Genomic DNA, 16,349 nt, shown 5'->3' with positions numbered 1-16,349 from the left:
TGGAGCAATGGAAGAAGGTGGCCTGATCTGATGAATCATGTTTTCTTTTACATCATGTGGAGGCCGGGCGCTTGTGCATCGCATACCTGGGAAAGAGATGGCACCAGGATGCACTATGGGAAGAATGTTCTATGGGGCAATGTTCTGCTGGGAAACCTTGACTCCTGGCATTCATGTGGATGTTACTTTGACACGTACCACCTACCTAAATACTGCTGCAGACCGAGTACACACCTTCATGGTAATGGTGTTCCCTAATGTCAGTGGCCTCTTTCAGCAGGATAATGCTCCCTGAAATACTGCAAACATTGTTCAGGAATGGTTTGAGGAACATGACAAAGAGTTCAAGATGTTGATTCGGCCTCCAAATTCCCCAGATCTCAGTCCGATAGAGCGTCAGTGGGACGTTCTGGACAAACAAGTCTGATCCATGGAGGCCCCACCTCACATCTTACAGGACTTCAAGGATCTGCTGCTAACGTCTTGGTGCCAGATACCACAACACACCTTCAGAGGTCTTGTGCAGTCCATGCCTGGCTATAATGTGGAAGTAGCCCGCTGTGCTTAATTACTAAATTTAAGTATTATTTTAGGAGCTTGTACATTACCACAGTGTATTTGGCAATGTCCTAATCATTACATTCAGTTAAAATTAGTTACTCTTCTTTATTTTACTAAAGTATGCATATTTAATTATGAACAGTTTTTATTTTTCAGCCCAGTATATTGTTGTTGAACTTTTGCCACTTCAATAGATTAGAATTTTGACAGAGAAACAAATTAATAGATAGAGAGACAGAGAGACACAGACAGGGAGTCAGAGAGAGAGAGAGAGAGAGAGAGAGAGATGGAAAGAATGTGTGAGAATCATAACTGGAGTCCCAGAGTCTGAAGAGCTGAAAAACCCTCATCTGATCTGGAACTGAACAAGCCAACATATAACACACACACACACACACACACACAAACACACACAGACACAAAAATACACACTATGTGTACTCCAGAAATACTGGCAAAAGGTTCAGAACATCAATCAGGCATTCTGTAATAATTACCAGCGATGTTTTTCTGGCAGAACACACACACACACACACACACACACACAGGCAATGCTCTGCCTTTACCACATTCAATAATAATAATAATCATAATAAATGTTATTGGTGTACTGAAAAATGGCCTGATTCTCTTTGAAAAACAGAGAACTCTGTGTGTGTGTGTGTGTGTGTGTGTGTGTGTGTGTTACCAATCAACACTGAGAGAGCGCCTCCTGTAGAAACTCTTCTCCTGCTTCTTGTCTTTTACAGAGAGACGCTGAGTCAAACGCAGAATACCAGAGTCCACCCTGTCGCACACACACACACACACACACAATATTATTATAGACAATAATATCTTCTGTGTGGGGTGGGGGGAGTAGTGGGGAAGTAGTGGAGGGATGATAGAAAGCAATAGGGGTAGTGAAGGGCAAATAGAAAGGGATGGCGTAGTGGAGCTATAATAGAAAGGAATAGGGGTAGTGAAGGGCAAATAGGAGAAAATAATAGTAGTGAAGGGGTAATAGAAAGGAATAGGGGCAGTGAAGGGCAAATAGACAGGGTTAGGGGTAGTGGAGGGGTAATAGAAAGGAATAGTGGTAGTGAAGAGCAAATAGACAGGGTTAGGGGTAGTGGAGGGATAAGAGAAATGAATAGGGGTAGTGAAGGGCAAATAGAAGGGCCTGGGGTAGTGGAGGGGTAATAGAAAGGAATGGGGCAGTGAAGGGCAAATAGAAGGGGCTGTGGGAGTGGAGGGGTATTAGAAAGGAATAGGGGCAGTGAAGGGCAAATAAATGTGGATATTGTAGTGAAGAGATAATAGAAAGGAATGGGGTAGTCAAGGGCAAATAGAAGGGGATATGGGTAGTGGTGGAGTAATAGAAAGGAATAGGGGTAGTGAAGGGCAAATAGACAGGGATAGGGCTATTGAGGGGGTAATAGAAGGGGATACGGGTAATAAAGGGCCAATTGAAGCAGATGGGGTAGTGGCAAGGCGATAGAAAGTGATGGACTAGTGGAGGGTTAATAGAAGTGGATGGGGTTTAGGAGGACCAATAGAAGGGGATAGTGGTAGTGAAGGGCCAACAAAAAGCAATAGGCATACTGGAAGGCTAATAGAAGGGGATAGGGGTAGTGGAGGGCCAATAGAATGGAATAGAGTAGTGCAGGGGTAACAGAAAGGAATAGGAGTAGTGAAAAGTTGATACAAGAGAATATTGGTAATGAAGGGCCAAGAGAAGAGAATGTGATAGTGGAGGAACAATAAAATAGAATAGGGGTAATGTAGGGCAAATCGTAAGAGATTGGGGTAATAGAGGGACAAAAGAGCAGAATAGTGGTAGTGGAAGGCCAATAAAAGGGGTTATGAGTGGTGAAGAGGCAATAGAAGGGAACAGGTGTAGTGGAGGGCTACAGGGATATGGGGTAGTGGAGGGACAATAGAAGGGGATAGTGGTAATGAAATGGCAATAGAAGGGGATGGGGTAGTGACGGGGCAATAGAAGGGGATAAACAGGGTAACACAGTTGCAGTGTGAGAACTCAGTCTATCTGATTCCACCTGCAGCTGTTAATGACATCATCCTGTTCCACACTAGCTGATGATGCAATATCATTATAAATGTCCATACAGGGGGAAATACCAAGTGGTGACATCACCATAGGGATTTCCTCCCAAACACACACACACACACACACACACACACACACACACACACACACACACTGAATACTTTGTTCTGAAAGTGAAGGAATACCAGAATGAGATGACTGATATAACACAGCAAAGTGTAACTCTACGCACACACACACACACACACACACACACACACACACACACACAGTGAGAAGCGCACTATGGGAAGCCATTTGTCAGACTGGAATCTTGTGTTTTGAGAAAGGGAATGTGTGTGTGTGTGTGTATGCATATGTGTGGTGTGAATAATGGAATACTGGAAGGTGGTTTGTTTACCGCAACTTAATGTGGCGTCAAGATACAGAACAGAGCACACAGTACCATCAAATTTATACCACTGTGTGTGTGTGTGTGTGGCTTGTTAACAGTACTCTCACTGTAGCCAAACCACATCAAAGACACACCACAGAGGACACACACACACCACTGAGTCAGGCAGACACACATCTTTGCATACTTGCCATCAAGGCATCCCCTACACACACGCATACACACACACACACACACACACACAGTATACAACCAGTGAACACATACACACATTGACCACAAAACCACAGTGAAACCAACATGCTTGTTAGAGCCATTACACTGTCTGTGAGAGTGTGGGAATGAGAGAGAGAGAGAGAGAGAGAGAGGGAGAGTGAATGAGCAATAGATGAACAATATAATTAAATGTATGATTAAATATCAGGTTGGCTCCTCCCAGTATTGCCATCTTTAGTGAACAGATCCTAGTAACCCCTATGAAAAATACAAACAAACGCTATGTGCCCGGACTGACCACTGGAGCCATTGCTGGGGGTGGTGTCGACAAGCAAGCATCTGGTGACCAGGTCACCTACTTAACACGGTCAGACTCAGCCCATCTTGTGGTCTCACCACCAGCAAGATCAAGCGTGGGAGTCAGGTGCAATGCCAGTCATGCAGCAGGCATGAGAGGGACAGTCTCAGATGGACTAGACCCATGAAAAGAAAACTGGCTTTGGGAATGTGGAATGTTACTGGCAGGAAAAGAACCTGAGTGTGTGAGATGAAGCCTGGCTCCATCGTTGGCCTTGCCACCAGGAATTTTTCTAACCAGCAGAGTAACCTCAGCTACAGAGAAAAACCCCAAAACACCAGAGATTTCTGGTACTCCCTCTTGAAGGGAGGGCATGTCCACTAAGGTGTTCCTCAAATGTATCTGTCTGTTACTCAACAATATCCCCAGTTGGTCTTGTCTCCACCTCTTGAGGTGGCAGAATGTTCGCCAGAACATTCTTGGGGATGTCCAAAAGTGTTTTTCCATGGCTACTCTAAAGTCCTCACATGCTCAAATTTTTACTTCTGGAATTGCTTTTGCTGTAGCCCTTCTGGCTCTCCTATATGCCTCAAATGATTCAGAAGAGCACTCCATGAGCATTACTCAGAAGGACTACTTCTTCAAAATAATGGCTTCACCACTTCCTTCAACACTGATGTCCACCAGCATGTCCTCGGGTTACCACCATGACCGGCCCCAACAGCCTTCTGACCACAGCTTCATGCAGATGCCTCTATGATTGAGGACATGATTATGGTCTATTCAGACTCAATGTCCCCGACCTTACACTGTACACAAGAGAATTCCTTTCAGAGGTGGGAGTTATATTTGTCTCTCACTGAAGCATCTTCCTTGTGTTTTTAAGTAACCTGGTTCTCCTGGCTTTACCAGGTAAATCTGGTCATTTTGATGAAGCAGGATAAAGCTGGGATGAAAGTCTGAGGCCATAGTTCTCTCCCAGTAAAGACTGGGATGCTCCCTTCAATTAATGGGAGAAACCTTGCCCTTATTGTCAAATGATGGAAAAAGAAAGCGTGAGATTGACAAACAGATCAGGGTCAGTGGCAGCAGTGTTACAGTCACTGTAGTGGTATGTGGTGGTGAAGCAGGAGCTCAGTGTTTTTCAGTCAATATACAGTATATATCCAAATTGAGAGGAGCCAGCTAAGGTGATTTGAGCATCTTACAGTGATGCCCCTTGGTTGGCTCCAGGTACAGCAGTATCAGACATGTCCCACTGGATGGAGACCCAGGACCCACTGGAGAGATAATACCTCACAGTTGGTCTGGGAACATCTGGGGATTCCCCAGGAGAAGTAATCTGTTGCTGGAAATGAAAACGTCTGAACTGACCTTTTCATCCTGGTGCCATGATGATACACACCAGAAAAATCAGAAGAAAAGTGAATGAATGAAGTAATATCAGCTATATATAACTCCTAGATTTTAACCTCAATAAGTTATGAGTAATAAACACTGGAACCTGAATTATTGAGTTAATTACACACTCTTCCTACCTTATTATAATTTTAATGTTGTCACACACACAGCACATATGTTTAATCCTTGTCTCTTGAGTTTGTACTTTTTAGCTCATGGCCAATACTGTACAGATCCTTCTGTAAGATAGTTACTAAACATGGTCATTATAATAATAATAATAAAACAAAGAAAAAGAAGAAGAAGAATTGAGACATAAATAAATGACAGTATCGAGAAAGAAACACAGAGAACTCACCTTCTTTGTCTCGCCTCCTTTCTGTCGGCAGAACCAAGACTCTGTAAAATAAAAATCATATTTTGCTTTAACAAATCAGAATCTCGTTGATGAAAACAGAACGTTTTTGACCATCGACAGGTTTTTCAATTGCACCCTTAACAAATCTAGTTAACTAATGTTAGCTATATAAACTCAGCAAAAAAAGAAATGATCTTTTTTCAGAAGACTGTATTTTAAAGATAATTTTGTAAAATCTGAATAATCTTTTCAGATCTTTATTGGAAAGGGTTTAAACGAAGGGTTCCGCAGCTGTGGAACAGTCGTTAAGACACTAACAGTTTACAGGTGGAAGGTGATTAAGGTCACAGGTACAATAAGTTAGGACACTAAAGAGACCTTTCTACTGACTGAAAAACACCAGAAGAAAGATGTCTAGGGTTCCTGCTCACCTGAACATGCCATAGACCTGCTGCAGGGAGGCATGAGGACTGCAGATGTGTTCAGAGCAATATGTAACTGTACAAACAGTACAGACATTATAAACTGTAATGTCTGTAATGTAAGACGCCTGAGACGGTGCTACAGGGAGACAGGAAGGACAGCTGATCGTCCTCGCAGTGGAAAATTACATGTAAGCATGTGTCCCCCAGACGTGATGGAGAACTTGCAGATGTCTTGGTGGAAGAGTGGAGGAACATCTCACAGCAAGAACTGACCAATCTGGTGCAGTCCATGAGGATGAGATGCACTGTAGTACTTAAAGCATCTGGAGAACATCAGATACTGACTGTTCCTTCTGATATCCACCTCCACTTTATTCAGGGACTCATTATTCCATTTCTGTTCCTCAAACATATGTGAAACTTCTTCAGTTTATCTCTCAGTTGTTGAATCTTTTTATGGTTACAAATATTTACACATGTTAATAAATTTGCTGGAAATAAAAGCAGTTGAATGTGAGAGGACCTTTCTTTTTTTACTGAGTTTATGCGTCTGATCTTCATGTAAGTCAAACATATACATTATAGGGCTTATTTCACATTAATGAACTTAGCATGTTGAGTCAAGTTGATGCAAGAACCCCAGCCAAAACTAATGTGACATGGGGGGAAGAGGTTTATACCTGCTCTCAGGTATAAACACAAAATGTGTCCTGATTCTTAAAATTAAAATATTTACAATTACTGCACATCAGAATGCTTCAAATGCTGCAAAATTTCATTTGTGTTAATGTCAAGGACTATCAGTTACTGTGGTGAGTAAAAGATCCATCCATCCTACTATCCATTCATTTGAGAGAGAGGTTTAAAGGGTGTGTGTGTGTGTGTGTGTGTGTGTGTGTGTGTGACATTTAGAGCAGTGTAGGAGGTTTTAAAGGGTTTTTAAGTGCAGTGTTTCATCAGGTAACTCAACAGCGGGAGATAAGAACATTCCTGCAGATTCTTTGACCTTTACCTCTGTGTGTGTGTGTGTGTGTGTGTGTGTGTGTGTGTTGAATAATAATAATAATGAATAGTAATAATGACCGCATTAAGGCACCTTAACCTGTTAAATTTGATACATCTATACAGTTTATCCACAAAACAGTTTAGATGTATAATACATTACACATTAGATAAACTGCAGCATCACAATAATGTTCACTGCATGAATCATTACATCCAGCTCATGATCTCAGATCTTTATTATCTCACCTACACTTTTATGGAGTAAACATGTAAAAGTGTAATGAACAGCCTACAGCCTCAATCACCATCGTTCAGCCGAGCACTAACACGCAGCAGAAGCAGGAAACTTAACACAGCTTACACTCCTTAGCATCACTAATCACTTGTGTTATTTAAAATTAATATAAATATATTTAAATTAATAGCTTTCACACCTGCACACATCTGTGAGACACTTTACACTACACGATCTCTCTGTCTGTTCATGTTTTTAAACATTTCAAACGTTGTATGTACGTATAAATCTCTACAATATACTGTTTATTTTTTTATATTTTAAACACATTTTTATTTAAAGTAAATATGTTAATTTTGTATAAAATCGAAATATATTTGCAGTATGTTAAATAAAAAAATGTAGCACTAACACGCACACTCACACACACACACAATTAGAACATACCAGTACCGTTGAGCTCCTCTGTCATTTCTCCACTCCTTCTCCCTCATTCTACCCTGCTCTGCTCCTTAATACACCTGTTCATACCTCCATCTATCCCTCATTCTCTCTCTCTCTCTCTCTCTCTCTCTCTCTCTCTCTGTCTCTCTCACTGTTAGTGACTGTGCATGTGTGTGTGTTGCACTTTAATTGCGGTTGCTACGGCGATAAGCTTCTCTATCCATGCTGTGTATCCAATGGGGGAAGAAAAGAGCAATACAGAGACAGAGAAATGAATATAATAGAACAGAAAATATTAGAATAGAATAGAGTGATACATTGTGTGTATGTATGTATGTGTGTATATTTACATAACTCTGTGTGTGTGTGTGTGTGTGTGTGTGTGTGTGTTGCTGCAGTTTTCTGGAGAGAGCGACCAAAATATTACCCATAAATCCAAGCAATGGAGCCACATCCAATCAGCTTAATGGGGCTGGAAGACATTCTGTCATCGAAACTGTGATGTCATCGCATGTGTGTGTGTGTGTGTGTGTGTGTGTGTGATTCTTTGTGGTGTATGTACATATATACAATTCACTGTGTAATGTCAAACATTCATTGCATGTGGTAGAACAGTCTCTGTGTGTTGGTGTCTGTTTCGGAGTTTGTGTTTTATAGGCTGTGTGTTTGTGTGTGTGTGTGTGTGTGTGTGTGTGTGTGGTTTGTGTTGGCATGGTGATAGCATGAGATTCCATACTGAGGTTTTTTTGGTTATTATTAAACCCTGCCACGAGTCAGTGTGGGCTGATCAGCAAAACACACACACACACACACTCACAGAAATTACATTCAGGTTCCCTATAAAGCGTTACACTGAGTTTCCCTATAACGCTTTATACTGAGGTTCCTATAACGCTTTACACTGAGGTTCCCTATAAACCTTTACATTCAGGTTCCCTATAACGCTTTACACTGAGGTTCCCTATAACGCTTTACACTGAGGTTCCCTATAACGCTTTACATTCAGGATCCCTATAATGCTTTACACTGAGGTTCCCTATAACACTTTACATTCAGGATCCCTATAACACTTTACATTGAGGTTCCCTATAATGCTTTACATTCAGGTGCCCTGTAAGGCTTTACATTCAGGTTCCCAACAACGCTTTGCATTCAGGTTCCCTATAGCTCTTTACATTGAGGGTTCTTATAATGCTTTACACTGAGGGTCCCTATAATGCTTTACACTGAGGGTCCTTATAATGCTTTACATTGAGGTTCCCTATAACGCTTCACAGTGAGGTTCCCTATAACGCTTTACACTGAGGGTCCCTATAATGCTTTACATTGAGGTTCCCTATAACGCTTTACATTGAGGTTCCCTATAACACTTTATGTAGAGGTTCCCTATAAAGTTTTACACTGAGGGTCCCTATAATGCTTTACATTGAGGTTCCCTATAACGCTTTACACTGAGGGTCCCTATAACGCTTTATACTGAGGTTCCCTATAATGCTTTACGCTGAGGTTTCCTATAACACATTACACTGAGGTTCCCTATAATGCTTTACATTGAAGTTCTCTATAATGCTTTACATTCAGGTTCCCAATAATGTTTTCCATTGAGGTTACCTATAAAGCTTTACATTCAGGTTCCCTATAATGCTTTACACTGAGGTGCCCTATAACGCTTTACATTGAGGTTCCCTATAACGCTTTACATTGAGGTTCCCTATAATGCTTTACATTCAGGTTCCCAATAATGCTTTACACTGAGGTTCCCAATAACGCTTTACATTCAGGATTCCTATAATGCTTTACACTGAGGTGCCCTATAACGCTTTACATTCAGGTTCCCTGTAACACTTTACATTCAGGTTCCCTATAACACTTTGTATTCAGGTTCCCTATAGCGCTTTACATTGAGGGTCCTTATAATGCTTTGCATTCAGGGTCCCTATAATGCTTTACACTGAGGGTCCCTTTAACGCTTTACACTGAGGGTCCCTATAATGCTTTACACTGAGGTTCCCTATAACGTTTTACATTGAGTTTCCCTATAACACTTTACACTGAGGTTCCCTATAATGCTTTACATTGAGCTTCCCTATAACACTTTATGTAGAGGTTCCCTATAACGCTTTACACTGAGGTTCCCTATAATGCTTTACATTGAGGTTCCCTATAACACTTTATGTAGAGGTTCCCTATAACGCTTTACACTGAGGGTCCCTATAATGCTTTACATTGATGTCCCCAGTAATGCTTTACAGTGAGGTTCTCAGGAGCGCTTTACGTTATGGTTCCGTGTAACTACATTGAGGTAATTTGTTAAAGCTCCTTTTGCTTTTAATTCAGCACTATTTTTGATCTTTTTGTGTCTTTTTGAGTAAGAGTTTATGTTGATTTTTCACTTTTATTCCACTCTTCCTTGCAAAAATGCCCCATAGCTATGAGATTGTGAGGAGATCACCTGTACACAGCCCTCTTCAATCATTCCACAGGTTTTTAATAGAATCTAGATCTGGGCTCTGACTCTGCCATTCCAAAATGTTGATATTTTTCTTTGATTTGACTTTGATTTCTGCCTTGGGTCGTTATCACCTTGAAATGTGAAATTATTCTTCATCTTCAGCTGTCTAACAGACACCTGCAGAGACTGTGCTAAAATATATTGGAATTCGGCAATAACCACGATTTCCCTCTATCTTCACCAGAGCCCCAGTCCCTGCTGAAGAGAAGCAGCTCCACAGCATGGTGCTGCCACCACCATGTTTCACCTTTGGTATGGTGTTCTTGGTGTTATAAGCTCTTATTTTTGTACCAAACATATCTTTTAGAATTATGCCCAAGAAGTTCTACCTTGGTCTCATCAGACCATAACACATTTTGCCACATGTTTTGAGGTGATTTGGGGGGGGGGGGGTTCATGAGAAAGGGCTTCCATCTAGCTGCCCTACCCCAAATTCCAGACATGTGAAGAATATGAGAGATTGTTGTCACATGCAGGGAGTGACCAGGACATGCCAGATGTTCTTCAGCTGCATTAATGCTGCTGGAGGTCTCTTGGCAGCCTCCCTGGTAAGTGTTCTTCTTGGTAGCATGACTGTGGTGCCCCTTTTTCTCCACTTGTTCATGATGATGATGTTCCATGGTACATCTAATGTTTTGGTGAAAACATTGTACCCCTCTCCTGATTGATACCTTACGACATAGAGATCCCGAACATGTTTTGTAAGCTCTTTGAGGACCATGGCTTCAGCAGTCAGATATTTTGCTCAAATGTTTTATACATCTCTCTGTCTCTCTCTCTCTCTCTCTCTGTCTCTTTCCTCCATGTCCCTCTTTCTCTGGCGCCATTGTGTGTTTTCTGGCTGTTTCTGATCATTGAGGTTTGGCTTCATCACATACAGACAAAACTATGAATGAGTGTTTGCCTCTCTCTCTCTCTCTCTCTCTCTCTCTTAGAGTGTGTGTTTGGTGGTGGGGAGGGGGGGTTCTGAGTTATGCATTTTGTAAAATTAAAGTGACTCCACACTAAATGTAAAAAAGACTGCAGACTGTGACTCAAAACCACAAAAATGTGTTTAACGGTACAAAACAATTTCTATCAGCATGCTTCTGCACTCAGAGCAAGCTTTAATCACACTAACATAAAAAAGATGTCCAGAGCAAATATAAAATATACCCTTTTTCTGTTCTTTAAATTGAAAATTCAATAATTTAGATATTTAAGATTAAGATGGTTACAGGGCTACAGATATTGATATTATATATATTATACCACAGAAGGTGTTGATTATTTTTTGTAGCAGCAGCACAGCTGCAAATCTCAGGTTTATATTAATGCTTTTGTTTACATTTATATTTATGGGATTTGTCAGATGACCTTATCCAGAGCGACTTACATTCATCTCATTTACACATTTGAGCAGTTGAGGGTGAAGGGCCTTGCTCAGTGCAGGGATCTGAACTCACATAGCATAATATTAGAAGTCGAGCGATAGTGGATGTTACCGACACCGATAACGAAGTCAGGCGGTACCTACCTGCCGAAAACCGATTAATCAACCGGTAGTTTTTAAAATTGATACCGCATGAAAACATAAAACTCAAAGTAAAATAATGCTGCACTTTTTTTTTTTACAAATATAAACAATACTGACTGTACCATGAAAATGTCTTTTACTTCTAAAAATGAAATAAATATTAATCTATTAACTATTAATAAATATTAAAGTAAATAAAATATATACAGCAAAACCAAACCAAATAGTAATATTTGGTCCTAATAACTCCTTTACATTGTCACTGTTTTAAATCCACATCTGAAGTATCCCGCTCCGTAGTGTAGTTTCACATGTCGAAACAAACACCAGGAGGCGTCAGTGCTATTTTTTAATTTTGCCTCTAGAGGCCGTTCTCGTACTGTATAATGACAGCAGACCCTCCAGCCACTCCTGCGAACGACGCAACCAGGAAAACCTATCGGTGTGGATTTTTGCCGATAACCGATAGTTCCAGCAATCCGTTATCGGTGCCAATTAATCGTCAAAAACCATCAATCAGTTGCCCGCTAGTAAATATTAGCTATGACTTTTATCTGAGAGTCAGTCGGAGGGACAGTTTTGTCCTCCATGTTTTTAACACTTATCATTTTAATTTTCAAGATTGTATTGTTCACATCAGGCAAGCTAACATTCTAAGGAACCTACCAATACAGTTGACTATTTAAAGCAGTGGTAATATTTTAAAGTATTCGTGATAACCATGATAAGAATATTATGCTGATTAATTGTATTGCTGATTATCTGCACATGCCTAGTGAAGAATGACAGAATTTTCTTGGAAGAAATATTTTGGTATTTGATTCAAATTTTTGCATTGAAGTGTGTGTGTGTGTGTGTGTGTGTGTGTGTGTGTGTGTGTGTGTGGGTGAGGAGCTCTATCTTTTTGTTCATGTTGGAAGGTTTAGCCATTATATTTGATTTCTTGCTGACACAAGAGGAAAACTGGAACTCATTTTGGTCTCGAGCTGGAGCCAGACAGAGAGAAAAATAAAACTTAAATAACTTAAACTTTTAAAAAAAAATACTCGAGGGACTTCAATATCCCTTTTTTAAGTAATATATCTATAAGGATAAAAAAAGAAAGAAAGAACAACGCCTGACATACAAACAAAGAAAAGTTAACAGCTCCACACAAATCATCAGGATCATCGCTGGACACAAAATATATTTGATAGAAAAACAATCATAGTAGCTTTATACAAAGTAAATCCACCTGTAAAACGGGATTACACCTCACGCTCGTCCCCCTCATGCTCTTCCCCCTCGGCTCCTCCCCCTCACGCTCTTCCACCTCATGCTCGTCCCCCTCACGCTCGTCCACCTCGGCTCCTCCCCCTCACGCTCTTCCACCTCACGCTCGTCCACCTCACGCTCGTCCCCCTCGGCTCCTCCCCCTCACGCTCTTCCACCTCACGCTCGTCCCCCTCACGCTCGTCCCCCTCGGCTCCTCCCCCTCACGCTCTTCCACCTCACACTCTTCCACCTCACGCTCGTCCCCCTCACGCTCTTCCCCCTCACGCTCGTCCACCTCGGCTCCTCCCCCTCACACTCTTCCACCTCACACTCTTCCACCTCACGCTCGTCCCCCTCACGCTCTTCCACCTCACGCTCGTCCACCTCACGCTCGTCCCCCTCACGCTCGTCCACCTCACGCTCATCCACCTCACACTCGTCCCCCTCACGCTCGTCCACCTCGGCTCCTCCCCCTCACGTTCTTCCACCTCACGCTCTTCCACCTCACACTCATCCCCCTCACGCTCGTCCACCTCACACTCGCCCCCCTCACGCTCTTCCCCCTCACGCTCGTCCCCCTCGGCTCCTCCCCCTCACGCTCTTCCCCCTCACGCTCTTCCCCCTCACGCTCATCCCCCTCACACTCTTCCACATCACACTCGTCCCCCTCACACTCTTCCACCTCACACTCGTCCCCCTCACACTCGTCCCCCTCACACTCTTCCCCCTCACACTCTTCCACATCACACTCGTCCCCCTCAAACTTCCACCTCACACTCTTCCCCCTCACACTCTTCCACCTCACACTCGTCCCCCTCACACTCGTCCCCCTCACACTCTTCCCCCTCACACTCTTCCACATCACACTCGTCCCCCTCAAACTTCCACCTCACACTCTTCCCCCTCACACTCGTCCCCTTCACACTCTTCCCCCTCACACTCTTCCCCCTCACGCTCTTCCCCCTCACGCTCGTCCCCCTCACGCTCTTCCACCTCACGCTCTTCCCCCTCACGCTCTTTCACCTCGCGCTCTTCCACCTCGCACTCGTCCCCCTCGCACTCTTCCACCTCCACCCCTTGTTTCAGTACATTTAAAATTCAGGGCTTTAGCATTCAGTGCTTTTATGAATAAGTAGCCCAGCCTTCTCAGGTCTTGATTTTATAAATGAGTATGCATCCTGGAACAGTCACAAAATGTTTTTTTTTTTTAATCTTGTATATATTAATCATACTTTTCAAACTATGGCCTAAACCATTTTAGAAAGTTCCAAAGCTTATAATTGCTGGTTTATGCTGTACTCAAGTGCATATGTTGATAAATGCCAATCACCCATAAATTAGCAAGTATGTTCAGGGTACAGCTGATTTACCTTTAGTCAGGCCCACAAAACTCTAATAAGTACAAAATGATGACACACTAGAGGTTGTTGAGGACATTAAACATCATCACGCTGAACAAGAAACCTCTTGCAAACTATTCAAACTCAAACTTTCCAACTTTAGAGTATATATAGTATTATAGTTTTATACTGTTTCCATGTTTCCTAGTTCCCTAATGTATTAGTTATCTTCCGCTTCTGTGGTCCCCGTTTTTACTTATTTGCTAGTTACTTAGTTTTATTTCCCCAATTTACCCTTTTTCCTTTTTTTCAGGATAGTAGTACATTGGTTTCCTGATTTTCTAGACATCTATTTCTCTGGTTATTGGTTCCTTGATTTCTCAGTCCCTTCCTTGATTTGAAATCTAATAGTTCCTGAGTTCCATTGTTTTTTGGTTCTTCTTACTTTAAGGTGTTTAGAGCATAATAACTGGATTTCCTGTTTGTCTGAAGCATCTCTACCATCCTTTAACTTCACTCGGATGAAAAAAAGCTTGCTTTCACTAGTTACAAAAAGAAGAATGAGAGTACATCCATGTTATTGAATTATGAATAATCAGTTTAGGAAGAATATGCCACACACACAGACAGCATTTCTGAAGAAAATCCCACAGTTTCCACCCCTCAGCAGAACACGTAAATAAAGAGGACTGGGTGCCACCTCAAACCCCGCAATGTGTGTGTGTGTGTGTGTACGTGTGTGTGTGTGTGTGTGTGTGTATGTGGATTTACATGTTATAAATATAAATAAACACACCACAATATAAATACAACATAAATAACCAAAATATTGCACTTCTGCACTGATTGCTTAAAGACTTGTTCAAACCTGAAACATGCACAAATGCACGAAGATGCTCAAACATACAACTCTACATAACACGTGCACACACACACACATATACAAGCACACACATATACACACATACATAAACACATGCACACATACACACACAGACACACATATTTACACACCCATATACACATACACACACATACACATAACACACATATACACAAACACACACACACATATACACATACACACACATACACACACACACATATACATACACACATATACACACACACACTTATTACAACACATTAACACACTTCGGGGAAACACAACCTTCTACGAGCACACTCTTCCGGCATCCTGAAAATCCAACGCACACACACACACACACACACGCACACATACACACACACACACACATCAATGCCCATTGAGTGATTTGGATCATATTTGTCTTCTTTCAGTGTGTGTGTGTGTGTGTGTGTGTGTGTGTGTTGTTTGGTATTTTGGTAATCCAGTGGGCACTAGTCCAGTGATAACTTCCCGTTAAAGTAACCATGCAGGCATGTGTGTGTATGTGTGTGTGTGTGTGTGTGTGTGTGTGTGTGTGTGTGTGTCTTCAGTTGTAAAGGGTTTGTCAACCTCTAGTGGTCAGTTAAATGTAAAACAATATTCTCTCTGTGTTTTGCCATTGCAACTGAGCTTTTTGACTGGTCCCCATGAGGACACCCCCCCCCCCCCCCCGTCCGTCCCCTCTTTTAGTTATTTTTTTAACTAAAAGAGCTGAAATGTTTCCAGTTTAAGGTTAGCATTAGATTTCGGTGTAGCAGAGCATTAATTAGCTGCATTTAAGGATTGTTTCAGTGGGAGGTCCTCATAAGGATAAGACAATCTGAAAACTCCCCCCTTTCTGAGCGAATGTCTTTATCCCTGTAGCTAGACTTGTAAATAATTACCAAGTAGTCATGTGACTGGACCTGCAACACAGGACTTACTATAGAAGCTGTGATGAAAAACCTGAGTCACTGAACTACAACCTGTTTTTTTAATACATTTATAAGGTTTTTTTCTGATCCACTGAAATATTTTGCTGGTCTGCATGTGGGCCGCAGTCTGCAAGTTCACGACCCTGATCTAGATCTAGGAAGTCTAGGAATTCACCAAGAATGTCTAGGAAGTATCCACAGAATAACCAAGTCCTGACTATAAGTGCAAAACAACACTCTCCATCCATCCTCCATCCATCCTCCATCCATCCTCCATCCATCCTCCATCCATCCTCCATCCATCCATCCATCCATCCCCCATCCATCCTCCATCCTCCATCCATCCTCCATACCCATTAAAAACATCTTCACTACTATCTGAACAAGCTCACTCTCGGGATGTGTCCTTCACACCGCTGGTCACACCTTACACACCTCCAACACCAACACTCTCGCTCCCCAGATAGCACAGAATTCAGTTCAGGATTATAGCAGCAGTATGTTATATCTACTCAA

General features: G+C 41.9%; 1 protein-coding gene across 22 annotated transcripts in view; it reads right to left on the bottom strand.

Moving 5' to 3' along the window:
- Positions 1–16,349, bottom strand: part of LOC128615659 (ankyrin repeat and fibronectin type-III domain-containing protein 1) — a 73,842-nt gene that overhangs the window by 27,011 nt on the left and 30,482 nt on the right. For 10 of the 22 annotated variants that reach the window (XM_053637922.1, XM_053637932.1, XM_053637887.1 and 7 more), the window contains 2 exons: positions 5,279–5,319; positions 1,250–1,348 (listed from right to left, as the gene is read on the bottom strand). In XM_053637922.1, the coding sequence (XP_053493897.1) occupies positions 1,250–1,348; positions 5,279–5,319 (140 nt within the window). Of the gene's footprint in view, positions 1–1,249; positions 1,349–5,057; positions 5,160–5,278; positions 5,320–5,709; positions 6,101–6,954; positions 7,031–7,390; positions 10,166–16,349 lie in introns of those variants that run through there. The other 12 variants (XM_053638009.1, XM_053638001.1, XM_053638035.1 and 9 more) reach the window with 12 other exon arrangements.

Source organism: Ictalurus furcatus, chromosome 1, assembly GCF_023375685.1.
Source record: "Ictalurus furcatus strain D&B chromosome 1, Billie_1.0, whole genome shotgun sequence".
NCBI classification, from domain to species: Eukaryota; Metazoa; Chordata; class Actinopteri; order Siluriformes; family Ictaluridae; genus Ictalurus; species Ictalurus furcatus.
This window is presented reverse-complemented; position numbering and strand designations above follow the sequence as displayed.